This window comes from Hipposideros armiger, unplaced genomic scaffold (assembly GCF_001890085.2).
Source record: "Hipposideros armiger isolate ML-2016 unplaced genomic scaffold, ASM189008v1 scaffold_711, whole genome shotgun sequence".
Classification (NCBI taxonomy): Eukaryota; Metazoa; Chordata; class Mammalia; order Chiroptera; family Hipposideridae; genus Hipposideros; species Hipposideros armiger.
This window is the reverse complement of record NW_017732061.1, coordinates 811048-830701: the sequence shown is the minus strand read 5'-3', so window position 1 is coordinate 830701 and position 19654 is coordinate 811048. Positions and strand designations below refer to the sequence as shown.

At 35.8% G+C, this 19654-nt stretch overlaps 1 protein-coding gene across 1 annotated transcript in view; it reads left to right on the top strand.

The window, feature by feature from the left end:
• GAS2 (growth arrest specific 2) overlaps positions 1-19654 on the top strand; it is a gene marked incomplete at its 5' end in the record, with an annotated part of 78580 nt that overhangs the window by 12195 nt on the left and 46731 nt on the right. Inside the window, 2 exons of the mRNA XM_019627122.1 lie at positions 1343-1481; positions 10668-10775. Coding sequence (XP_019482667.1) covers positions 1343-1481; positions 10668-10775 — 247 coding nt within the window. The remainder of the gene's footprint in view (positions 1-1342; positions 1482-10667; positions 10776-19654) is intronic.

The following is a 19654-nucleotide window of genomic DNA, read 5'->3' as shown; positions in this document are numbered from 1 at the left end:
GACAGCAACTTGTCTGTTCCCCTTTCCCCGATTCCCCAGCACTGTTCCCATCCCCCCAGTTCCCCAATAAAAAAAAATAAATAAAATAATCTTAAAAAAAAAAAAAAACATCAAGATTGGGGAAATTGCTTCCCCCAGAAGTTACTGAACATGTGTGATGATGTCAGTTAAGATAACAAGCCATTAGAACAGGACAGTAATCAAAGTTTTTACATTTAATACGGTTTTAATGTACTATTCACTCCAAGATACTAGACAGACTGTCAACATGTATGTTACACAATCTATAGATGATTTACTTTGTAGATTATCCACATGTTTTTTTAATCTCCAAGTGACTTTTTCCCTCTCCTAACATGTGATCACCTGATTAAAATGTCAGAGAAAAATGGCCTCAGCCCTGAAGTCAGAAAACCTAGATTTGCATCTTTGCCTAGCTCCTTGCTAGTTCTGTATCTTCTCTGAATCTGTATTCTTATCTGTACAAATGAAAGTGTATAACTACATGATTCCAAAGGTCCTGTCAGCTCTTAAATCCTGCAATTATCTTTGGCCTCCTCCACATGGGTACAATTGAAGTGCGTCTAAGAAATCAATCCAATTTTAAGGTTAGCCTAACAAAAATATGATTATGGGAGATAAGAATGCTGGTAACAACTCTCTCTCTCTTTGAACTTTTATGGTATTTATAATTTATAACATGCAGTTTTTAACATGTTGTTATTTTAAATTGTTTCTCTTTATTTTCTGTTCATTTTTTCCCCAGTAACACTATACATGCTTTCATTATATTTTTCTTAAGAGAGTAAGTAACCTGTGTAACCCATAGTCCATTGTTCCTGGGCCCATAGGAAGTATACAATTAACAGCGAATTTCTCCTCTGTTAAGTCATTTAAGAATGTTTATGTTGGGGGTTTCTTTTCAAACTTGACTCTGGATGAGTTTATTTCCATCTTTAACAAACGTGTGTTCAAAATAGGACCTCAGTTACAACACTGATATCATTAGCTAGTAAATATAAAAGCTGAAGAGTAAATTTTATATGGTTATTCATGTTATTTATTCATTAATATATTACATGTAGTATTTTCATTTAATCTAAGTATGTTATGTGTTATGTGTCTGTACAAATATGTACACACACACACACACACACAGCAGATATGCTTTACCCCTGCTTAAAAGAATGCCATTTAAGGACTTTTCATTTCATGCCAAGAAAAGTTAATGTTGTTTTAAAAAGTCATCAGTTTGCTCTTGTAGTGTTCAAATCAAATGTTACATATGGTAAGTGTATCATTGTAAGTTATGCATCTATATTGATCAGATGTCTTTCAAAAGGTATGGTGTGGAGCCTCCTGCTTTGATAAAATTGGAAAAAGAGATTGAACAAGAAGAAACACTTTCTGCCCCTTCTCCTTCACCGTCTTCATCAAAGTCTTCTGGAAAAAAGAGTACAGGAAACTTACTGGATGATGCAGTAAGTAAAATGCAGACTTCCTACCAGCACGTAGTCTTTTTTGAATTCCAAAACTCGTCCTGTACAATCTCCTATCAATCTAACCTTTACCTATTTCAATTTCATTGAAATTGATTTTAAAATCCTATGAAAAAATTTGTAGTCCTACAATTCATTTTGAGATTCAAAACTGAACCAGTCATTTAAAATTAAGTGTCACTTAATTCTGCTGAGTGGCATTTAAAAGTTTAGGATAATAAATCAACTTCCTGAAAACTTTGAAAACCCTTACACCTTGTTGTCATTGGTTTATGGTTCCTCATTTCATAGATAAGAAGCCTGAGGTGTAAGATCTTAAAGATTGTTAGAGAGACATAAGCAAGTATACCACAGAGAAGATAGCTGCCCTTTACTGACTGCCTGCTGAGGGCCCCAATCTAACATTGTCTTTCTTTCCTTTTTTAATTAAACTTTATTGGGGTGACAATGGTTAGTAAAGTTACATAGGTTTCAGGTGTATAATTCTGTAATACATCATCTATATGTCACATTGTGTTCATCACCCAGAGTCAGTTCTCCTTCCATCACCATATATTTGACCCCCTTTACTCTCATCTACCACCCCCTCCCCCCTTTTCCTCTGGTAACCACTAAACTATTGTCTGTGTCTATGAGTTTTGTTTCTTCATTTGTTTGTCTTGTTCCTTTGTTGCTTTCAGGTTTATAGCCCACATATCAGTGAAATCATATGGTTCTCAACTTCTTTTGTCTGACTCATTTCACTTTGTTTTTCAAGTGCTCCTGGTATCTGTAAGGCAGGTTTCTTACAGAGGAAATTGAAACTTAGAACTTGAATCACTTGCTAAGTAGAGGAGCTTTGATTCCAACCCAATTTTGTCCAACTCTGAGTTCCCTATCTTTCCTCTTAGCAGAGTCCTTGAGTCACAGTCTTTGGCAGATTAGGGAATATTTTCATTATGCCATCATTATCGCAGAAAACACATTCTGGGTGTAACAGCAAACAGGATGAAATAAAACTCTCTGACTACCTCCGCAGTCTGTTAAGTAGTTCTTGGTTATAAGTAGTGTGTTTGAGGATGTATATGCATTTACCGCCCAGCACATATATTTTGAACGAGAATGTAAACAATGCTTATTCATTTTATAGGAAATAGGAACATCATTCAGTCTAACATCAGAGATGTTAGAGTGAAGTATGCCTCACATACATGTGGAGCATCCTTAAAAACCAGCACCAACCATAATGTCCATTATATGGAATAGACGGGACTAAGGACTGCAGGCCCATAGCTGGGCGTTTCCTTTGCCAGGGTCTAAGCAGAAAAAGCTGGGACAGTGGCTGATTGACACTATATGATGCAGAAAGAGAGGTTCCTCCATCTTTGCTTTCCTCCATGTGACAGACACTAACTTATACTGCAGATTTTGATGAGCAGAAATATAGCAGATTGAGAATTCCCATTTCTGCTAAGGGCAGCAAACTTAGTCCAACATGGTATCTTAGCCAGTTTAACACTTTCACTGTGACATTGGACTATAGTCGAATGATATTTCCATGCAGTTGACTGTGGCGTTCGACTTTACCCCATGAGCTCAGTGTTCCAGAAAGAAAGTTTAGGAAAGCAGATGTACAGTTTTATATATTTTTGTGTTTTTCAAGAATGAATAACAATAGGAAATATTTATACTTTAAGGTAATCATTTGTTTTAATCAAATGTAGCACCTTAACTGTATTTACTTAAAAATATAAATGTTGTAATTATTTTTTGTGGATTTTTGACACATTTGGGACAAAAAAGTTGAAATCAATTAATACAGTGAATGTTAATTTTGTTTTCTTTTATTCGATCCACTCAGGAAATTAAAAGATAGGCAAGGGCATTTTAACACTACCTAAGATGATTTTTAAATCACAGGCCTGTTTTAAGGATTAGTCACATGCCTTGCTGGTCATAGTATTTCATTTTTATTTTATAAGGAAATTGACTAATGCATTGTATTGATAGTAGACAATCATGCATTATTTATATATTGATAACAATTTTTCTTCTCCCTCAATTATACTTTTTTGTTTAGACTTACTTTAGAGCAAGGCGTTCCTTTAAGCTTTCTTTCATAAATGTGTTTCTCCCAGGCAACTCCATTGATTTTAGTCCTTCTCCTCTCAGCCATCACCTCCACTCACTTTCTGTAATGTGTTATAGTCAGAGTTCAGGCAAGTGTCATCCTTAACCTCCTCATGAGTGAATTACTGAGTCAAACACAATTTTTTTTTTAGTCCTCAAATTAATGAGGCCACTTCCTGGTGTTTGACACCGTTGACCAATGCGTTCTTGAAATTCTTCTCCACAAACATTATTCTTACCAGAACAATAAACCTACATGCAACTCAGATTTAATGAAAATTATATAAGGGTTCCCTATAACATCCAAGGCAAAGCCCAAATTCATTTATATGTCACATAAACGTGCTGACCCATTTTGCTGTTTCCAGCTTTATTTTCCTCTAGACTCATCCTCGCATTTTAAACATGCCTGCTAATCCCAAATTCCTAAGGACACATACCCTGTGTTTTTCTTCACTTGCTTTCTTCACCATACTTCTGCCTACTCATCTTTTAAATATACTTTTAAACAACTTTTCCTCTTTTGAAATTCAGGTTGTGTGGTCTCTGCTATTAAGATTTCCTGGTATCTCCCACCCAAGGTAAAATTGACAAATTAGTCCTTAGTGCCCAAATATTTTTATATATTTCATGGGGTGTTTACCTTTTTGGGCATAAACACCCATTATTCTCTAGATGCAGTCCTTGTTCTCAATAAAAAAAGTATCATGTTTTATTAATCTGTGCCTTTTAGTGTCATGATTGTTGAATAAATGATCCATATGGGTAATAAAGGCTAAAAAAGCTTCTTCCTTGTTCCATTCATTTATCTGGAATGGCCATGTGCTCTTAAAATGCATGCACTTCTCAACTCTGCTATGGCTTTGCAGAGGGGTTGCCACTTGAAGCCATTTACATGAACCTGGGAGAAGTAGCTAGAACTGTTGCCTTTCTTCACTGGCATGTCTCATATATGGTGGTCCCTCTTCCCTGAGAAGGGGAAAAAAAGACAGGAGAAAGAACGTGGTGAAACCACTATGAAAGGGATTTTGGAAAAGTGTTACCAATATGCCAATTCAGAAGAGGTAGAATGAGATAGATTCTCTCTTTAAAATGGCAAGACAATGGCTCCGTGGCTGTTTTCCCCTACTCAAAATTCTATTCTCTCAACTGTGAATAATGAAAAGGATCTCACAAGAGCTTTAAACAGCCTTTAAAGTTTACCAGAGTTTGGAAACATAACAATTTGTTTAGTAAAAGGGTTTTAATTGAATGTAGGAAACGTGCAAAGTAGATATTTCTGTACCATTGCCAGCTAGAAAACTATGTCCTGAAAGTCTTTAAACCAGCATTTCTCAAAGAGTGTTTAATCCAACACTACCACCACCAGATAGATGCCCATGGGGAAAGGAATTCCATGGTTACCGTATTTGCTGGCGTATAAGACGACTGGGCGTATAAGACGACCCCCTAACATTTCCACTCAAAATACAGTTTGTTATATACTCGCCGTATAAGACTACCCCCTCTTCCGCACACCTTCCACACACCAAATAAAAGGTAAAACAATATCAGATTTGATTTGGCCCACTGAAGTGCAAACAAGCGTATTGTATTTCGTGTCACCACATAACCGTTTTGGCGATGTTGAGCCACCATGTCTGCTACATGTTTTTCGAGTTCTGGCCAGTGTGGGGGCCTCTTCTTAATGCACACTTACCCCTTGGCATACTCTTTAATGCTTTCTCATTTGATTTCCAGTCCCGAACCATCTTTTCTGTTACTCCATATTGTCTTGCAGCAGCACAATTATTATTTTCCTTAGCAAAGTTTATAACTTTCAGTTTAAAATTTGCATCATACTTCTTTCTTTTGGCTGGTGCCATGATAGGGATGATAGGGGTTTGACTGGTCGACATTTTCTATGCTGTACTGTACAATGGTGCAGTATTGTGGTTGGCTGTTGGCTGTATACAAAGCCTGATTTGATTGGTCCCTGCTCCCTGTTTGCCCGCCCTGTCACTATAGCAGTCTGGTCCACCCTTGCATCAGCATCTCCCTGGGACCTCACTAGTGCGCAAGTGCGAGCTCTTCAACATTCTAACAGGCACCATGATAGCGCAAAATCGCGAATCTTCAATGCATATGTAAAGAAATATACGGTAACCCGAATTTACCACACTCGCAAAATCGCACACAGCCGACCATACACCCAGTATGGTATTGCGATTCGCGATTTTGCACTATCATACTGGGTGTATGGTCGGCTGTGTGCAATATTGCGAGTGTGGTAAAATCGCATAACAGCAAAATCGCATAACAGCCGAGCATACACCCAGCAGCGCTGTTGATGCTGGAACGGTATGTGGAATGAAGTGGGCGGGCATCGGGAGGCCACTATGGCACGGAGCAAGCACTATGGGCAGTCTATCTGAAGTGTACCTGGCGTATAAGACGACCCCCCACTTGGAGGCATATTTTTCAGGGCCAAAAAATCGTTTTATACGCCGGCAAATACGGTAGGTTAGTTTGAGAAATACAGCTTACTATAGGCCCTACCTTGAGTGTGGCAAAGCATTTTGGTATAGCAAAGACACTAGTGAGTTCCATAATAAAACCTCGTTTAACCTGGAATTTCCCAAATTTCCAAGTTGGCCACAGAAGTCTCTTACAGCCTCCTTCATACTGTGTTGGAGAATGTATTGAAATACTTGCATTCTGTTAAGTGATAGTTTTTTACTGCAGTGTTTTATTTCAGGGACAGTAGAAAAGAGGGAAAAATAATTTGAGCCTCACTGATGGTTTAAATCAGAGCTTCGTGTGTCAAATATAAAAAGTAAATAGTTCCTATGGCAACTGCTTCACTGTATATATATAGCTGTTGGGGAGTTAAACTTCATGTACCCCAAATTGTGCATTAGAATAGGGATATAAGAGATTGCTTGCAAAGTTCCTGTGTTTAGTTAGTAATATTGGTTACTTTTACTCTGCCAAATTTGTTATTTGCATCAAAAAGAAAGAAAGAAAAGAAATGAAGAAGGATGATAAAGAGGGGGAGTAAAAGAAGAAAAAGGCAGAAAAAGAGAAAAGAATGAAGACAACAGAAAAAAGAAAAAAAAGTAAGAGAAGCAGACCAGTGTTAAGATATCATATTCCTGTGAACAGTTTCAACAATAACTGCCAGAGTTGAAACGGTCAGTGTTTCCTCACATTTCCTTGTTTGCTACTTAGGGGAGTTGTGGAAAATTGGAGGGGAAAAAATAGGTGACCCCTTATGTGGATAATTCATCCCAACTTCTTTAATCAAGATATCATAAAAGAAACAGTGGAGTTTCTTCCGATTAATTTATTCTCCAGATGTCCTGATAGAGTGATTTAGCTGTGATAAAATGGCAGGGTCAGGTTTAGCTGTCTCTGCATTCCCTGGTGTTGAGCTAGTTCCCACACAATGAGTTGAATACAGTTCTAAGAAACCATTCTTAACTTTCTTCCTCTTCTCCATCAACTTCCTCAGTCTGGGGATGAGAGATAGTGTAATTCTGAGTAATCAGGCTCCTCTTGAAATCCCATTTCAGCAGAAAGCTGGCTGGGTTCCTGGCCAAAAACGGAACACCAGCCAGCCTGACTTATCCCAAGGTAATGTAAGAAGCACAGGTGTCATCAGTCACTATTTACTTAACAATATATTTCCACTACCCACAGTCTGGCTTTGTCTCTTCCAGTTCTGCCTCCATCTCATACAACTACAAAAAAGCCCTTGATTTAAAAAAAAAAAAAAGACAAGTTCATTTTCAAAGCTAGGAAGGCATTAGAGAAGGGCAGGTCACTTGAAAAATTGTTGGGGTTTTTTTTGTTTTTTGTTTTGTATTTCACTTCATGGGATACGTTTCTGTGTTTTGTCTAAGAACACTTCAAGATAGAAATACTTTCCATACATACTTGTGATTGTCATTTCTTAGCAGAGGAACCACTTGAACACCAATTTACTGTTTGCTCAATTACTATGTGGCAGTAAGGCTGTGCCAAGCATGGCACGCCTAAAGTTTGGACCATGTTCTTTTGTGGAGCAACCGTCTGATGTTCTTCTGGATAGCCAAAGTCCTTCTCCCTCCTTCCTTTTCTCCCTCCCTACTTGCCTACTTTTCCTCATTCCTTCTTTTCTCATGGAAACCCTTGATATAAATTAAACATTATATATATGTATACACACATGCACACACACACACACACACACACACACACACACACACACACACATGGTGCCAAAAAAATGTATATACATTTTAAGAAAGGAAAAGAACTATTGAAATTGTAATACTCAACATATACCAATAACAAAAGATGAAAACAAGTCACGTTTGACTTCTGCATTTACAAGAGGTGCTCAAAGTGGTTACCATCAGCGTCCAGACACTTCTGATTACAACGAACTACTGCTTGAGCAACGTTGACCAAAGTGTCCACTTGTATACATTTTTGGCACCCCTAGTATGTATGTATATACATATATAATTTCTATAAATACCTATGTATTTATACATATATATAATTTTTATACATACATATACAAAGAGATACACATAGAGGAACACTGAAAACAGCACATATTCATTGGTCCTGTCACCCCACCCCCACCTCAGAATGTGGCTCTGCATTTTGGAAAGGAATGACCCACTATGACCCAACTCTTGTATTTATTGTTCTATTATCACTATATTGTTCAAGAATATCCCTTCAAAACACCCCTAGGGACAGAATTCTGTTAATACTAAGGGAGTGGGTTGATGTATCTCTGGGCCAAATATCATACGGTAGGAAAAATTCAGAACTCAAATACATAGACCTAATCACTAATTTAAGATGACGTTAGGCAGTTTTCTCATTTTTCAATGAAATCATCTGTAAGATTCTTTAAATCCGGGCTGGCCGAGTGGCGCATTGGTTAAGAGTTGGCTTGGGATGCCAGAGGGCCCCGGTTCAGATCCCACATATGAGGGCCAGTGACACTGCCCTCTACAGCTAAGATGCTGAACAACAGCTCAACCTGGAGCTGGGCTGCCCTTAGTCACTGGTGACGGTGTATGCTGCAGCAGGTTGCCACGGGCTACCATGTGTAGCCAGCAGCCAGCGTGAGCGGCCAGCAGCTGCAGTGAGCGGCCGTCCAGAAGCTGGCAACTGATCTGTCTCGCCTGAGAAGAGCGCAGTGGTGGTGCCAATTTGGGCCAGTGAAGCAACATCCTCCACAACTAGACTGAAGAACAAAACGACAGCAACTTTTCTGTTCCCCTCCCCCCAATTCCCCAGTGCTGTTCCCAACCCCCAATTCCCCAATAAAAATCTTTAAAAAAAAAAAAGATTCTTTAAATCCAATCTTAATCTGTTGCACTAATTTCCCTGTGTCTTGTATAGGTCCATGTTCTTATTTATCCATTCATTTATTTATTCAGTGTGCATTTATTGAACACGTAGTATACGAGTATGCCATTAAGGCATTGTGTTTTACTTAAGGATTTAAAACTGTAATGAAATACTATCTTAATCCTTCTGTAACTCACAATCTAGCAAAGAGAAATTAATGTTAACCAATAACTGAGATATAATTTGCTATAAGAATAGGTGTTAGGAATTATAGGTTTATATGTTGACAGAATTAGGGATCCTGGAAGGGACGAATAAAAAATATATATCTGAAGTTGGTTCTCTTTCCCCAGCAATAGCGTTGGTTTTTCTTTATAGGTCCTCACAGAGGCATAATAGTATACGCCTTAAGATAAATTTTGCTTTGGTATTCCTCCACCCTTTCTAGATTTCCCTCTAGTGTTTTGCATACTTTTGGAATCTGTCTTATTCTAGGGAAAGCAAGCTATTTAAGTCCTTTACACCAACATGCAAGTGAGTTCTTGTGTTACTCTTCCCACAGTTTTTGTAGAAGGCCGAATGAAGTCAGGCAATGTCTTTGATGACAAAACTCTAGGCACCGTGTCTTTGCGGAAAACAGAATTTGGGTGAGGAGAGTCCAACTAAGCCAGTTCCTTCAGAAACTAAATTGGTTCCATGTAGCTTCTCAAATTGAGGCTTCACAGCCTTTAAATCTTTTCATCCATGGAAACTTTGACTTAAAACATGGGGAATTATTGTTTTGGGTTTCGTTGGCTGGTTAGTTCAAGAGAGGACAGTTATGAGACACAGCATGGTAAGTTCCCAATCAAAAACATAAATATGAAACATAAATATAAACCTTATTTCTAAAATTGTGGACTACACAATGTCTTCTAATAGTCATGACTATTTATAAGCATTCTGAGCATATCATTTAGCTTATGTATTTTTTAAAGAGTAAGGAGGTAGATAAAATAGAGATAAAATCTGATATTCAAACATGGATTCTATAAAATGCATATAAATTGTAAGATACTGCCACAGAAGTGGGTTTTGGTAGGTGAGATTTACTGAGATGGAGTGAGTTGCTGGGTGAGTCTGGGCGAATTAGAGATGACTTCTTTAAGAAAATCTTTGAGTTCAAAGTAAGATGAAATAATAGTCTCATTTAAAAAAACAATTTGTTTCATTCTCATTTATTTTGAAAATGGATAAAATTAATATCATTAAAATTATTGGTCTGTTGGAAAAGTCATAACGTATTTTTTTCTGTGTTTCGTTGCAAAAATGCGTCACGACTTTTCCGACAACCCAATATAATGAGGAAACATACACATACTGGTATAGTCTATTGTAGTTTTCAATATTTACCTTGGCGACCCAATGTACATTTTCTTTGTAATCCTCCAAAAATGAGAACCCGGCTCTCCATTTCCATGCTGCTAATTGATATGCTCGTCATTCCAGTGTCGTTATCATTGTCATCATCCAGCTTATGCCTTAGTGCAGTTATTGGCCTTCAGGGCTCGACCTTTACCTACTTAGGATTTAATGTGACACTCTGTGCACACATCATATCCATAGTCTGATATAGAACACATTTAAAAGCATTAACGACCCAGGGACCTTAGAACCCATGGACAAATTAATCTAAATGGGACTTGATTGTGGAGAATGAACTTGCCTGTTCTTCTATTTCAGGTGAAAAGAATTTCTGAAGACCCTCCTTGCAAATGCCCAAACAAATTCTGTGTGGAGAGGCTCTCGCAAGGAAGATACCGAGTGGGAGAAAAGATCCTCTTCATTAGGGTAAAGTTTTACTTTTCACATGATATCTTGTCCTTTATGAGATTATTCAGGGCTTGAGTTGGGGAGTTACTGGGAAATATGACCAATAACTAAGCAGGAACTTCCCCTGTGATGGTTACAGTTGGATTTGAAGACACAAGGTATGAACATTTTTAAATGTATGATGCATAATTACTGCTGAGGGCTAAATAAATAGAACTCTCTCTCTCTCTCTCTTTATATATACACAAACATGTGCACCAAACAGATCATGGAGGTCAAATAGAATGAGGAAAAGAAAAAAAATTCCTGTTTTTGTTTATATATTTAGTTTTAAAAGAAACTACAACCCGCCCCCCCCCCCCAATGGGAAACAGAAACAGTATTCTTTTCTAGTCTTCCATATATCTACTTTGGGAAGATCATCCTTTGGTCCTGGTAACTTTCAAATTATTTGAACATGATTTTTCAAGAAGCTTGGGTTATGCACCAGAGTGAAGAGAAGGAAAGCTCAGTACACTGGCGTGGTGAATTAGGGACTGCCATTTCTTGCTTAGTATAATGGGGTTGAATAGAAATGTGAACCTGTGCCAATCAATGATTTGGTGGTCTCTGTTCATTTTACAATTGTCCTAATTAGAAATCTGACCAGATATCATGAACAGTCTTAGATTGTAATTAGTGGCTCAATAAAGTAACATTTCAGGCCTTTAACTTGTGATCTGTTTTGTTAATAATCAAGAAAACTTAATCTCTCAAATTAAGTTTGTGATTTTTCATAAGACTAAAAATTCTCAGAAATAAGACAATGAAAAATATAGCACTGATATATTCTTAGAAATCTGCCATTGATTGATAAGTATTTTTCTACCTTGTTTTGTAGTCGTTTCCTAAATATCAGAGGTTATGATTCAAAGGAGATTCAGTCTTTCCTCATTTGAATAAGTTACAGATATCTTGCTTGTTATTTTATTTTATAGAACAAAATGATTTGAATGTGTACATCTAGTATAGTCAATGAATATTCTTAACAATATTCAAGTCAGTGATAGACCAGTAGACATTTTGTCTATGTAACATTTTCTTAATTTCAGCTTTTGGCTGAAAGTTATTTGTATGACAAATTTTTTAAGGTTCTACAGCATGTTATTTGAAGAAAAGTTTGATCATAATTAGCCTTCAAGCATAATGTCAATCATTTTGTATTTTAAACTATTTTAAGTTAGGGCAGTGTTTATTGATTTTTTTAAAAATTTTTCAGGTAATAATTGCTATTTTGCTTTCAAATGGTATTCAACAGGATATAATGATATGTTATTAGGGGTCTGAGTAAAAATCTGGGAGAATGGCCTCACTAGGATAAACTGTTGCCTCAATGCTTATTGTTCTCTTGTTCTTATTATAAGGATAACATACAGGTTTATTTTATCCAATCTACCTGCTTTCTTTTTAGTACATTAAAAAATAGTGCTTTAGTGTTTTCATGGATATGTCAAAGTTACTAGGTTGACCTTTCTCAGCTGAGACTCAGGCTCCTTGAGAATATTAGGCCCTGGAGCCTAGAATCAAAACATAGGGTTTTATTTCTTTAAACAAGTATTCATTTTTATAATACAAGTGTTGACAAAACTCATAATTAATAAATTAGATACTTTTCTCTCTAATGTAACTTGATATCTTTAGGCAAAAATATACAGAGGGTGCCAAAAAAATGTATACGCATTTTAAGCTAACATCGCTTAAAATGTGTATACATTTTTTCGGCACCCCTGTATATTATGTATGTTTATTTACTTGTATATCTGGTCGTCCATATTTAGTCAATTGCCAAAGAATTTGATATCTATATTTATGAATAAGAAATTTATATCATGTAAACATTTAAGATATTTTTTGGTGTTCCATTTTTTCTGTTTAGAAAATGGTTTCCTTTTGGTAAAATCTCTGCATTTATAGAGGAATTGAGATTTGCTTTACTGAAAAAAACTGCATCAGCTTCCCTAGTGATAGCATTTGAATTTAATACCAGTGTGTCACAGCAGAGCATATTTTGCACATTCAGTTTCATGCTTCCAATGTTCCAGGTAAGCCAACAACAAGGGAGTTGACTGTTACATTGTTATTCTCTGACTGGCCCGGCAAGTTATGGCATCATGCTGCTATGACAGGTGTTTTAACACAATTTAGCCATTCACTTTTTCTCATTTTGCATGGTCCACACACGATTTGAACTATTTTTTACCACAGATTTCACTTTTAAATTGACCCATCTTTTCAAATCTTTGTTTTTTAGAAAAGGAAGCGTTCCATCACTGCCTAAATTGGAAGCTAACACTATTTGTCAAAAAAGGAAAACATTCATGAATGTATATTTTTTTGAAATCCTTGTCTTTTGGCTTGCCAGGGATCCATTCCCACCCTGATGAAGTAAAATGATTCTAAAAAGGCTCCTCTGTTGGTTCTGGTTATCCCTAGAGGCTTTTTAGCTCCTATGCCCTTGAATTTAGGAATGGAAATTTCTCAGGCAAACCGTAGGTACCCTTCTTTGCACATTTTCTGCCCATTTCCTTCTCTTCACTGATTGCACAAATTAAAACTCTCTGACTGATGTGCACACACTTTGGCTAAGTAATTTTTGATTTGTGTTAGGGGACTATATTTAATTGATTGTCATTCTGCACTAACTCATTGTAAAGAACTGGCAGTTATATAAAAAAAAATAAATAAATAAAAAATAAAATAAAACCACGTTCAGAGGTACTGGTTTTCAAATGATCCTATTGTTGGTGCTAGTACCTTAATTTAAGGTTCTCCGAACATGGGGAATAAAGAGTAAGGGCTTTTAGTCAAATTCTCAAACACACTACTGGAATGATCACCACACAGTGTCTGCATTGCAATTCTGTGTTTCTTAAGTTTATATTTTTAACATTGACATATTTTAAACTGTCATATCTTTCTTGAGGCTACAAAATTTATTACATAATACATAATAAGTAGACACATTTATCCATTTTATTGTACAGAAGATACATACAATGAAACGTACATGATGTCTTAGCATTTATCCCTTAGTTTTCTGTCAATCTGAGAACAGCAATGTCTTCATGTGGCCATAATGAACCTGTCTATGCAGAGAACATTTTAGGGTCTTTTAAGACTATTGACTTAGCTCTTATTTAAAGATAACACAATTACCAAAACACTGACTAAGAAAAAAACTATCCCTTATAAATTCATAAATATAACATTCTCTTTATAACTCTGAGTGTAACACATTTACTCTTGGTTTAGTCTTCTCAAATAAACCAGAGTTAACAATTACGTTGCCAACCGAATTCTAAGGTTATTGACAACACCCAATCACTTTACTTATACGAGTATATGGTTTTATGATTATTAAGTATATGAACACATCTTCTCTTTATACATTCAAACAGATATAGTGACAGCAAATAAGAATGCAAAATATAAGAATGTGAGCAGATTACTGAGAAAGAGCCCAGAAGACGTTTTCTGCAGAGGATATCTTTGCTATGTCTTATCTGTGGGTTTTTAGAAACCGGCGTATGAATAGGTACTTCATGTACGTGACTAACTAGCATGTACTTATGTAGATGTAACTACATGCTTATGTAGGCATGTTTGTTCATATGCATATGTCTCCAGTTCAAGGTGAGGAATTAATCTCTACCAAAATACAAAGAGAATCTAGTACAAGGGAAAACCCCTGAGGTTTTTGAGTGTGGCTTTTAGGCAAACATGCTGATAATCCCCTGCCAAAGTGGGAATTCTCTTGTTTCTAGTTTATCAAAAATAATTTTCAAAGCCAGATTTTTGCCCTATACCTTCCAGTGAGCAACATTGTTTTCGAACTGCCTGGTAGACAAGCAAACTAAACTAGTTTGTATCTGTGTAGTGCAGATACAAATTTACTTCCCTCCAAAATATACATATTTCAGTTACTTTTCAATACTTTTGAATTTGGACAGTTAGAATAAAACCACCTTGATGATTTGTGCAATAACAGAGATTTGAATATTACCATTTAGCCGTGCTTTATATCTTTGAAATGTAAATATATTGATCTCAGGCTTAATGTTATGATTTTGAAAAGGAGAGATGTCGGATTTTTCCTTCGTTCATTTGTTCATTCAGCTAGTTGGTATCTACCCATGCTTCAAGTATCAAGAAGTCAGTTGACAATATAAATCTGTGTAAGCTTGTAAGAAAGCTTTTCTCAGATGCCATAAAAAGGTCTAGACTATTTGATTTGTCAACCCCAATTCAGCAATGACAATATTTCATGTAAATAATCTAACAGTGATTTTTAAAAGCAATCCTCAGATAAGCAGAATCAGCATGACCTGGGATCTTGTTAGAATTGCAGATTTTTGACCTCATCCTGACCTATTGAATCAGAAGCTCAGAGGGTGGGGCCCAGCCACCTGTGTTTTAACAAATCCTCTGGGTGATTCTGAAGTGTGCTCAAGTTTGAAACCACTAATCTATTATAAAAGAAAGAAAGAACTACATGAAGGAAAACATTCATTTTACAACAGTACAATTGGGAATCTTTGCAAGTCTAATCATGGAAGACTATAACCATGCAGGTACTAGAAATGATCATTTTGAACTTCTATGTATCATTGTGAGGAAATACTGAGGCTATAATGCTATATGGGAAAAAACAGACTTTGAAATTATATTTACATGTAAAAATAGCTCTGTGCAGGAATGACATATAAGTATGATTAAGACTTAAAGGAAATAGGAATAATTGAAAATAGTTTTTAATTGTTGTGGACATAGAATTATGAGTGAGCATTTTTTTTTCTTTTGAATTTGGAAAATATACTTTGGGAAAGGCATTATCAATTGAAGTGAGTTAAAATAATAATTTGTAACATTTACTTCTGATGATGACATTAAATATATGAACTCTTTAAAAGAAGAGAAGTCAACAACTTGATACATTTGCACATTTGAGAATAAATAAAAGGACTTCTAGACATGTCATATTAATTAGCAGAGTGCTCATTTTTCTGATTCTTTGGCTAAGCTTTCCATCCTCTGGAAAAGGGTAGGGAAGTTTACTAGAGTCATAGTACTATAGACCAGGGGAGAGGGCTTGTGTTTTTGTTGTGAAATTGTAGCGTATTTTTCCTTGGCTGAAGCTTTTACTTTCCTTATCGTCCTTTACTATTTTCTCTCTCCATTTTGAAAATTCACTCACATTGTTTTGGGTTAGCATTAGGAAACATGCAAACACCTGGATAATGTCCCATCTCTTTACAGACCCCATCACTGAGCCATATACTCAGTTTTCTCTCTGCCATTAAAGCTTTAAATCATCTAATATCTCTTTCATTTAAAGTTCAAGTTTTAGTGACATGCAAATAACCTAATATGATAAACTGATCTGTATTAATGCATGAAATGGATGTAAATGGCTCTGTGAGCAGAACATCCATAGGGTAAGATCTTTCCAGCTAACATTGTTACTCTAATGCTCTGGTAGTGGACTTTCTGGCACAATAGCAAGCCAGTGGGATCATATGTTGTGAGGTAGCTGACTTTTTGTGCTATCTGCTTTGGGCACTAATATGATGGATACTTTCTTTACTTAATTACAATTTATCATTATCCTAACATTGTACTTTAGCATTGTCCCAGGTATGTTCCAATGAATAATAATAGTTCCAGAAAATGTTCAAAGGTATTATTTATAAAGAAGAGTTATCATGGTAAAGAGTTTAAACAGGCTTCTTTAATCTTTTTAATCATAATCGACTCTATTAGCCTCTGTCTGAGCACGTGATATCTCGTTGTATCCTCTCGTTGTGGTAGGGTAAATACTGTTAAATACTGTTACTGTTCTCATTTGACAGATGAGGAAGCTGAAACATGGAGATTGAGTAACTTCCCAAAGTTATAAGCTAATGAGCGGTGAAAATGGGGTTCAGAGGCCTAACTCCCGACTTTACATTCACTACCATTAAGCAGTACTGACTTGTCTATATGAGATTATCTGGGATTTCTTGAAGGGGTGAATATTACTAATGTGATCTATTAATCCCATAGTACATAGTCAGAAGTACTATGTAGCAGTTTCCGAATGTATCTAACCATAAAAATGGTCCCTCTCCCACTATTTTTCCCCCCAGAGCATCATCCTGGGCTAGGAGGTCATAAAAACATACTTTGGAAAAGGCATTATCAATAGACACAACTTAAAAAATAATTTATAACATAAAATTACATTGAATTGAAAGTTTTCTACATCTACTAGAGTTAAAACCCATTATATATTTATAAAATACTGCTGAGAAATATTAAATTTATAGTCATTTTTACCTTCAAGTTTCATTTGGAAATTATGATTCAAAAAAATGACCAGAAGCCTTTAAGGAAAGATAGCTAAAATTTAACATATCATTAGGGCCAGACATTTTAACAAGTGCTTTATATACATTGTCTCACTGAATCCTCTCTCCCACATAGCTGGGAAATTGTTTTTACCTTTTGCTGCAAGTGAAAAGACAAAGTCTTAGACAGGCTAGGTCTAAAGTAAGTAGTATGATACACCAAATGGAAGTTTTGGCTTCCAAACCCATAACACACCTCACTCCAAGCTGCCTCCCTGTGGCATGTCCATTAAGTGCAAATATTTTATTCACAAGGTTAGTCCTCTAAAAAGGAATTGCACTTTTTATGATACATTTAAGGCTCAACTATATAGTAGTGTATTTGTTATGCATACTATTTTTACTTTAAAACCATTCAGAAAGCAAAAGGCATTACAATTGATCATCAATAGTGCCTACTGTAAAAAGGGGATGTAATGTGTTTACCTAACTATAGTATGATAGTAAGATAAATTATAGCAATATTTATTATTTGTTTACTTGTAGGCCAGACACTGTTCACAATGCTTTATATGACCTATCTTGTTCAATAGGCAAAACCAGTCAAACCTTTATACATCATAAGATGTATTGTTATCTGTCCTGATATCTTTTTAATAGAAGTCTGAAGATAAATCTTCTATATTGCCATTAGTGTTGTATTTTTATTCTCACATTTTAAGAAACGTGATGACTTAAAGAGCCTAAAGAACAGACAATGAATAATTTAACTGAAAGTCAGCAAAGGGATTTGGAATGTTATGTAGTCATCTTCTTTATACTACTTTTGAATGAAATAATCTCAGATCGATAGAAAGGTCATACACATTGTTATTGATTCATTGTAATTTTTTCTTTACCCTAGAAATTCTTTAGGGTTATACCTGTGTTGTAAAAATCAGCTCCCTGTAGCAAACCAAGCAAAAGAGGCACCAGAGCTCTGTTGCTATAGCAACCCAACCCGGCAGTGTCTTCTGGGACTCACTCTGAGGGAAGGTCCAGTGATAGCGAGTGATATTACTTTCTTTCCTGCTCTTATGACACATATTGATTTATTGTGAGTAAAAACGTAACATGGTTCAAATTGCATATCTTTCCCGGTTATGAAAAATGGGCTGTTGTGTAAAAATGCATAGAAGTTTTAAACAAGTAGCAAACAAGAGTAAAATTTCCATTTATTTTAGTGGAAACATTGCACACAAACAGCCATTACTCACCAGTTGAATGTCAAAAATTTATTTTTTTAAAAAACATTAATATAAACCTTTCCTCTACTTGAGCAATTTATAGGAGCAGTGATTATGATTTCAAAACTATCTAATGGCTTACATTCATTTCTAGGAAAAAATATGACCATGTTTGCTCCTGATGTATGTAAAATATCAGACAACATTTACAGCACTCTAATCCATGGTGAGAAAAACGTGGCTGTTAGCACATGAGTATTTCCGGGTTGGATCCCTTTCCTTGCCCAACTACCTACATGAACACTAATTCAGGTAAAGCAAACACAGCACTTTAATTTCAAATTTTAAATTCTTTTTTAAATAATGTTTTTACTCCATTAAAGATACTCTCATTTATTTGTAATTCATTCATGTTTGATGAGGTTGTGCTAATAACATGGATATAATTTACACTCTGGTAACACAACTCCCAAGGGACTTTGCAAATGTTAACAAGTTCTCTTAACCTCTTCTTTCTGAGAAAGGCATATAACTTGCATGAATGCAGAATAAACAAATATAACAAATAATGATGAAACATTGCTGTAAAAAAAGTCAGCTGTTAGGATGTTGTTTTTCTGAGATTTATATCTTGAGTCTGAAAACCTTTAAAGGTAGACTGTCAAAGATTGCACCCAGCTCTACATTTGACGCCACTTTTAAAAACAAGAAAAATATGCAATTTGCTATCTTTTACAAGAATGAAAGGACTAGCTAATATATGTGGGCAGTTCTCTATATTCTTATTTAAGTTAGAGAATTCACTTCTTCGTTGAATTGTTAAGAGGTATATCAAGTGTGAAGAACAATAAGGAAATGACTGCTGAAAACCAGATACTTTTCTCCCTGAGAAGTTGTTACTCTTGGTCACTTATTAATGAGTAGATTTTTAAAAATTGTGTCTACCTTTTACCTGAGCTGATAAGCATGCTCACTTATCTCCAACTGGATTAGCAAGGTTTTCCATGCCTTCAAGTGGTGCAATGTATTTGCCACTCTCTTTCATCTTGGACCTAGACTAAATGGGCAATATATTTTTTTTGCTAGCCACAAATCAAAATTATTTAAATTTACGGAAGCATTGGAAAACTACATGGCTTCATTGAAGAAGTGCACAGGTCCTATGACCTGTATTGCTATAGCCTTCCTGTCATTAAGGCAAATTTGTAGTAAGCACGCACACACACACACACACACACACACACACACACACACACACACACACACACGATGCCAAAAAAATGCATACACATTTTAAGAAAGGGGG